Raw genomic sequence first — 8,418 nt, forward strand, 5'->3', positions numbered from 1 at the left:
TTTTCAATTCCTGTTCTTTTTATTCTCTTTGTGAACTAAGGGATAGGGCTCTCCCTACGAAACACACAAGGTGTATATGGTTTTTTTTTTGGTGGGGGTGGGGGGAGAAACAACGGCTCATTAGAGGAGGGAGAAAGAGAGAAGTGTTGGTGTAGCCACTATGACCAGTTTCAAGAACTTTTTTCGAAACTGAATATCAAGAAGAAAATTTTTTTCCAGAACCACCAAGTGAGGGTATACTGGCACTTCTATGTCTTCTCAATCTTTCTCACATGAAATGAATTCGCTGTCCTCTTATGTATGTTATCGTTTTGATACACCTCGTTGTTGACTCCCATATGCCTCTTGTTCCTTATAAAACCCTCTCCCGTTAAGAAATTAGTTCATGATTTGGTTGACCCAATCCAGTCCAGCCCAAGGATGGGTAATTATTGATGTTGCCCTTGTTTTGCTATCTCAAGCGACCTCTCAATTATGGTCGTGGCAAAGCACAACTTCTTCTCAGATGTGTCGTATGTAGTGAAGTTACAATGGCCTACTCAATGGGACAAACGAGCCTGTAACCAATTTAAAGAAGAAAATAAATTGATAACTGAATATGATTTCCTCCTACCTTGAGTTTTGTTTGTTTTGATGCAAAATTTTTAAAAGTTGATATTGTATATGATTTTTCTTTTTCATATAAAAATTTATCTTTTTTTTAATAGCATTCTGTGTTAAAACTTGTAAGGCCCTATGTCTATGGCACAGAGGTCTCTCAGGGACAGAAAACTGTATTCCTTTCATGTATTGTTATCTATATCTACTTAGATTGTGTTTGGTTTAAGAAATTCTCTTTGTGCATGGCATGTCCGGAACCAATGTTGTGTTTGGTAGCCGAAAGAAGAGAAGAAAAGAAAAGAAAAGAAAAAAGTACGTTGATTTAAGAATTTTTCTTTGTGCTTGGCATGTCCTAATCTAAGAGAAGATTCAGTTTTTAAATTTCAAAATTCCCCTTGAGAATTGTGAAGTTTTCTTTTACTCCTAAAAAATAATCTTACCAGTAACACAAGAAAATACAAAAAAAATTATTTTCTTCTCTCTAGTGGTAACTAAAGATACATACCTTTTCTTTTTTTTTCTCACCATTTCATTTTTTTTTTTTTTTTCCTTTATTTTCTAGATTCTTTTTTTTTTCTTTTCTTCTCTTGGCTACCAAACATAGCCCAAGAGAAGATTCTTTTTTGAATTTCAAAATTCACCTTGGGAATAGTGAGTTTTCTTTAGCTGCAAAAAAATAAAATCTTGCCGAAAACACAAGAAAACATAAACAATACAAAAACTTTTCTTTTCTTTTCTTCTGATGATAGCCAAACACATATTTTTTTTTTTTTTTCATCATTTCAATTTTTTCTATTCTTTTCTTTTCTTCTCTTTTCTAAATTTTTTTTTTTTTCATTTCTTTTATTTTATTTTCTTCGGTATCAAACACAGCCTTATAGTTTGATACTAGTTTAGCTAATATATTGGGAGGAAACGTGGAATGAAAATGCCACCTCACTGGTTAACTGCGCTTGGGCCTACGAAATTTTACTGTAAGGTGGGCCCCACCTTTCCCAAGACAAGTGTTGAATTTGAATCCATGGACTATGCCATGTGCCCCGATAGCTTGACAGAAAATTTTGGGAAAAAGTTTCCAGCACATCTTCACCAGAAGTAGAATAGCTCGTTCTATGTAATTATGTCATGTGGAAAGGGGCGACATGAAAATTGTTTATTTATTATTTATTAACGTGTAAGAAATGCTAAATGTCCACATTACATACATCAGACACCCTAAGATAGGAAATACGAGAGAGACCAGACCCTCCTAACAAGGAATGCTTGTTGGGAATAAATAAATTTTGGGTGATTTGAGTCATTTGACCACCATAGTCCGATGCTTTGCTTGAGAGAATGCTTTTTGAATACATGGACCATTCCAGGCTTCCATACTTTATTGATTTCTAATTGAAAAATAATATGATCTTAGGAGAGAAAAATGAGTCCAAAAGTTACCTACGCGATAGACTACAAGGGACAACCAGCTGACAAGACGAGAACTGGAGGATGGATGTCTGCAGCTACTATCTTAGGTACATTTCCTTATTCATCCCTTCTTATAAAAACGGGCAACTGATTTTTATCTAAGAGCAACCCCTCACATCCCAGACACAAGGGCATGTGTCCCAAGATAGACAAGGTGATCATTGCACACCCCCTATGTCTATGGCACATGGGCTGCTCTCGGATATAAAACTTTGTCAGTTGGTCCTTTGTTTTACTAATGAGAAAAACTCGTATAGTTACGGAGGCATGCGAGAGGTTCACAACAATGGGAATTGCAGCCAACCTTGTGACTTATTCAACTGGGACGTTGCATCTTCCTAGTTCAGTTGCGGCCAATATGGTATCGAACTTTTCTGGCACAGGATATGTCTTGTGTTTGGTCGGTGGTTTCGTGGCTGATAGTTTCTTAGGCCGATATTGGACAATTCTCATTTCTTCAATAACCTTAGCGGTGGTAAGTATATACATATTCCCAACTAGAATTAGTAGAGAAGTAAGTCACCTAAAAGGTCTTATTATTTTTTATTGCTGAATCAACCCAAACCGGTTGGACCGACTCTAATCTACTGAAATAAAATTGGATCGAATCGAAATTGAACCCTGATCTAATGGTTTTTAACTATATATGATCAATCGATGGTGCAGGGTGCTGGCATTTTATCAATATCATGTGCAGTTCCAACACTACAACCACCCCCTTGCCCCCTTAACAGTAGTACCTGCATACCGGCCAATGGATTTCAAGTTGGAATCATAAATCTTGCTCTATATGTGATCGCAGTGGGAGAAGGAGGACTCAAAGCCAATGCATCAGGATTTGGAACTGATCAATTTGACGAAGATGATAAGAAGGAAAAAACAAAGATGAATTACTTTTTTAGTAGATTTTATTTCTTCATCAGCCTTGGAACTATACTTAGTGTCACACTGGGAATAGGGGTACAAGACTATGTTAGCCGAAGCTGGGGATATGGGCTTTGTTGTTTTGCATTCTCTATTGGTATAATTTTATTTGTGTCACGGACTAGAAGATACAGGTACAAGAATCTCCAAGGAAGCCCCATTGTTCAAGTTCTCAACGTTTTGGTGGCTGCTATACGGAAGAGGAAACTCAAGTATCCTACCAATGTTGATACCTTATATGAAGACTCTACTGAGACTGCTCCAAGAATCCGTCACACAGACCAAATTCAGTAAGTAGTAGTAGTAGTATATAGGTAGAATGAACTTTCTTACAGTCCGAGTTCGCAGCCAAAGAAATGGAATAATTCACTTCTCCTTTGAGTTCACAAATATCTTCCTAAGTTTTAGTATTTTTCAAAATATCATTTAAAATTCAATTTATTTGGTTGCGATCAAAAAAATTTCTCTCCTCATATGGGTAGGTGATCCGGACTTGAGTTAGATTAACTGTCTTCTTCTACAATGACAAGCTAGTAATTAACCCTTCTTTTTTTTTTTGGTAAATTGCAGTTGTTTGGACAAGGCTGCAATCATAGACGAAAACAATTATGGGACTAATGGTTCTGTGATTCGAAACCGTTGGAAATTATGCTCAGTCACAAAGGTAGAGGAGGTGAAAATGGTAGTTAGACTACTACCAATTTGGGCCTCCACAATCTATTTCTGGACCATTCATTCACAGGTGCTCACCTTCTCTGTGGAGCAAGCTTCAACGATGGAGAGAACAATTGGGAACAAGTTTCAAATCCCGGCAGGCTCTTTCAATACCTTTTATATTTTGGGCATATTGGTTGGTGCTGCTTTCTACGACCGAGTAATCATTCCCTTGATGAAGAAGTGGAAAGGGAAACATGGTAGGTGTGAAAGATGATAAAATATATAGGAGTAGAATATTTGTCAAAAAATTAAATCTTGAGTAACATTTTGAATCTTAAAAGGCATACACAAAGAGTATTGATTTCCAATTTTGATCCATAATTAATATGCTTTCACTCTTTTTAATTTGTAGGTGTCACAAACCTACAAAGAATAGCCATTGGCTATGTCTTTGGAATTATTGCTATGGCAGTTGCTTCAATCGTGGAGACAAGACGGATGTCAGTGGTTAGAGCTAAAGGTGGCAATGTCGCAACTTTGCCTATGAAATTCTACATATTGATCCCGCAGTTCTTCTTAGTTGGCGTGGCAGAATCATTCGCCTACAGCGGTCAACTTGATTTTTTCATAACTAGATCTCCAAAAGGGATGAAGTCAATGAGCACTGGGCTTTTCCTCTCGACTGTAGGATTCGGATTTTTTGTTAGCTCTTTGTTGGTGATCATAGTCAACATGGCGACTGCTACCCAGGTTGGCACAGGATGGCTAGCCAGTAACATAAACTATGGGAAATTATACTATTTTTATGCTCTTTTGGCTGGGTTAACCTTCATAAACATGATAATCTATCTTTTTTGTGCCATGTGGTATGTGAGAACAATGAAAGATGCTGCACAAATAGAGAGAATTGTTACAAATTCTGAAGAGGAAGAGAAACATGCCATGGAGATGAAGGGCACCCTTACTTCTGCAGAGGAAGATTGTGAATGATTTCTCAGCTACGGATGTCTATGTTTTTGTTTTGTTTTGTTTTCTATTATGAATGTAAGATTTTTATTATGGTTCAAACCCCATAATAAACGATCTAAACCGATTCTAACCCGATATCAAAAAATTGAAATAAATTGAAATCAAATTAGATCAAAACCAAAGCCAAAACCAATCGAAAGACAGAATTCCTTAATGGATTAGTTTTAATCTCACTCATTCGGTCATTCCTAGACCGATATCGATTCAATCCGACCAAAACACAGCCGAACCAACTGTTTGACACCCTAACTACGCTCCCAATAGAGTTCATTTTCCCCTTTTATAACACCACCGCCCCACCTCTTCTTCCTCCCAAGGCTGTCCTACGCCATGTTTTTCATCCCAACACCGCCCCAAACATGAAGTCAAGAGATGGGAATTGCATCCTGTGTTGCTCGAACTCTTCATTAGTCCGATCCAGATAAGTATCGGTTAAGACCAATTCTAATAGCAAACAGTGTGGGTTCCTGCCACTGCTGGCGAATTCCCACCTACGGTTGGGGTGGTAGAAGTGGGGGATGGGGGCAGAAGGGGGTTGCAGCAGGTGGGGGTGGAGTGTAGGGTTGCAGAGTGATATACCACCATTACTCTGACCTATCATCAGTCGAAAGTATATGGTTCAGACCATTGGTACCTAAGGGTGTCAATCGGTCCAGAACCAAGTATTCAGCCCGGTTCAGGTTTTGGTTCCAAGGAATGTTAGTGTGATCCAGAACCAAACCAAGTCCGGTCTCGATTCTGAAAATTGGTACTTGTATTCGACCTATCCGGTCCTGGTTCCTATTTGGATTTTGTATTTGGTTCTTATTTGGTTACAATATCTAGTTTCAAATTCAATTTTGTTATGCAGCTATTATTCTAAAGATAAAATATAAATGTTTATTCACTACATTATTGGTCTTCCCCAACAAAAGAATGAAAAAAGAAATAAAAAAATCGTGAGCCATCGATCATCTATTGAACTTCTAATATCGTTAATTTCACTACTTTAAAACACAATATGCAAAGAAGAGGAAGAAGAGAATACTTTAAACTTGAAGAGTTACAATTAAGTAGATTGTTTAACTCATGATTCATGAGTCCCAATGCAACAAAAACTAAAAAAAAAAAAAGTTTTAGAGTTGGACTATAATTGAAACTTTATATGATGATTTATCATTTAGATGATTCAATATATCAGGTTTCATATAAGTAATGTCAAGTTTTAGTTAAAGAGGAAAAAGTGGTCATTAAGTTATCCAGTCCGGTTTTGATTAGAACCACCGGTTCTTGGCATAAATCCAGATTAAAAATACTTATTTCAAATCCAGGATTTAACGATATTATAATCGGTTGGATTTGGTTCAGGGTATTCGGTCTGGATCTGGATTCGATTTTCGATTTCGGTTTCGATTTGACACCCTTACTCGTACCAGCTTTGCTTGGTATGCTCACGTATAAATCTCACGTCTCATCACCACGTGAGATAGATTATCCACGTAAGACTTGGACTTGTACACCTCATCATAGGATAGGGATAACCGCTTTTGAGCCTAATCGTACCTAAAAAACTTAACCAAACATGAGTTAGGCGATTATTTAATCATAAGACTAATGATAGTTAACTTAGTTGTAATGGGATTAAATATGATTGAATTAACCGTCATGAGATTGGCCAGCTCAGCATAGGAAATGGACGATCTCACCAATAAGCATAGAGTCCACATCAGCAAGGAAGAGGACAACCTAGCCAATGAGAGGAGCCATCAATGTCTATATAATGGATACTTAGCAAATTCAGAAGGTAAGACCCTCAACGTACTGAATACTCTTCATCCCGTATCCCTTTTAAGTTGAGACCTAATTTAGACATTGGAGCCTCTTTCCCAGAGCTCCCCTCCAGACTAGTTTCTAATATGTGTTGTGCAAGACCATAAAGAGCGAAATCGTGCATCACACCGAGGATGGGTGTACTATCGGTGTCTTGGATAAATTTGCCATTTCCTAAGTCATCTCAAGAGCTCGAATTAGGTTGTCCAGGGAAGTCTATGCATCTCCATTGATGGTTTTGGGCATCAGATTCTCTGCAACACCGTCAGGACTCATTTGAACAATCGATGTCCTCGATGATGACGATGATAGACTTGCCAGAAGTGTTGATCAAGAGCTTTTGAGATCCGTATTGTTCTTGACTGTAGATTGTTCAAGAGATCGGCTATGGCGGCGATCATGGCGGTCTAACCGATACATATGTTGATGTGCATCATGGGTTTTGCCTATATTCCCCTTTTTATCCCTCAAAGTATTAAATTTGGGTTTTTTTTTCCACCACACTCAGAATCTAAATATTATGTCAAGATAACTAAAAATAATCCATTCCACTAAGAAGAAGATGAAGTAGATCAAAGATTCAAAACACGTACACTACGGCTATATTAGAGGATTGTTGGGATAAAGAAAAGAAACACAAATATAGAAACACGTAAACGCACAGATATACAAGGATAAGGATTGACGCAATTGCGTGGTGGAGCAATCTTTCTAAATCTCTAATAATCCCAATGTCTCCAAATTTTATTAAATTTTTTTCTAAATTTTTTTGTGTTATTTTTGGCTGTAAATCTTTTGTGTTTCTTAACCATAATTGTGAAGAGATATAAGTACAGTAGTTTAGGAGGTTCTGTGGGAGGCCAGCAGGAGAAAAGTGATGGTGTGATGTGAGAGATTCTTGGCTGGAATAACAGAGAGCGAGAAGGAAACGATGAGCCAGGTCTCTCTCTCTCTCTCTCTCTCTCTCTCTCTCTCTCTCTCACACAAAATATAAAGAGACTTCTTAGTTTCTGAATTGGTTTCCCCCAGTCCAGTCCAAGGACGGTTAATTATTGGCGTTGCCCTTCTATCCCTCTTTGAAGCGACCTCTTCACCATTATGGCACCAAAATCGTCTGTGGGGAGACGGTGAGTGGTAGTGAGGATCCAACGACTAAGGTATGTGTCAGGACTCTTCCAACCATTGAATCTTCACTACCACTCACTGCTCATCATAGAGGATTTTGATCCTTATCGACTTGGAAAAGAAAAGTATAAGTACTTCAAACATGTGTCCAATGTATATGGTTCACAAGGGGCTAACTACTTGGGGTTATCACCAAGTCCATGAACTAGGGCTAGAATCACAACTCATTAGACAAACAAGTGTCAAATGTTTTTTGCCACATGGAAATTGGGTGATATTGAAATATTTTAGCCATTGGAAGTTCAGAAAATGAAGTGGATTGGTGGCATATCAAATTTCAGATGAATAACATTCAATATATCCTCTCATATGTATGTCGTGTTAGTGATGTGATCAAGTGGCTTTATACTTATCTCAGAAGACTAGGTCAAAAAGACCTCAAGAAATTAGAGGATTTGGGGGAAGGGCGACTTCGCGTTGCTGAATCGAGCCGTTGTAGTCTCTAATAACGACTTTGCTGGTTCCTGCATTATCTAGAGTGTGGGAGCTGAAAGGTTTGTCCCAAAAAAAAAGGCATACATATATGGAGCCCTAAATCACCCAGAATGAAAATTATTCTATCGTTGATCACCCTATTGCTGCTCTCTTTCTTTTTTCTCAGATTTGTAGGTTTCTTCATCTATAACAACTACATAGGCGCAATGTTGTAGATTTTCATGCCCATATGCGCCCAACTGTAGTTCTAGGGATTTTTTTTTTTTCAATACTTTATTTTATCACTTGGCAAATTTGACATGATGAATAAAA

At 37.8% G+C, this 8,418-nt stretch overlaps 2 protein-coding genes across 2 annotated transcripts in view; both read left to right on the top strand.

Annotated features, from left to right (window-relative positions):
* The window catches only part of LOC122084895 (protein NRT1/ PTR FAMILY 6.2-like), an 11,061-nt gene extending 6,423 nt beyond the window's left edge, over window positions 1-4,638 (top strand). Inside the window, exons 2-6 of the mRNA XM_042653315.1 lie at window positions 2,012-2,114; window positions 2,325-2,542; window positions 2,734-3,281; window positions 3,562-3,905; window positions 4,061-4,638. Of these exons, the coding sequence (XP_042509249.1) occupies window positions 2,012-2,114; window positions 2,325-2,542; window positions 2,734-3,281; window positions 3,562-3,905; window positions 4,061-4,638 (1,791 nt within the window). The remainder of the gene's footprint in view (window positions 1-2,011; window positions 2,115-2,324; window positions 2,543-2,733; window positions 3,282-3,561; window positions 3,906-4,060) is intronic.
* A 2,779-nt stretch (window positions 4,639-7,417) lies between these two features.
* The window catches only part of LOC122084896 (protein NRT1/ PTR FAMILY 6.2-like), a 4,718-nt gene continuing 3,717 nt past the window's right edge, over window positions 7,418-8,418 (top strand). Inside the window, exons 1-2 of the mRNA XM_042653316.1 lie at window positions 7,418-7,426; window positions 7,569-7,643. Coding sequence (XP_042509250.1) covers window positions 7,418-7,426; window positions 7,569-7,643 — 84 coding nt within the window. The remainder of the gene's footprint in view (window positions 7,427-7,568; window positions 7,644-8,418) is intronic.

The sequence above is a fragment of the Macadamia integrifolia genome, chromosome 7 (assembly GCF_013358625.1).
Source record: "Macadamia integrifolia cultivar HAES 741 chromosome 7, SCU_Mint_v3, whole genome shotgun sequence".
In the NCBI taxonomy this organism is placed as follows: domain Eukaryota; kingdom Viridiplantae; phylum Streptophyta; class Magnoliopsida; order Proteales; family Proteaceae; genus Macadamia; species Macadamia integrifolia.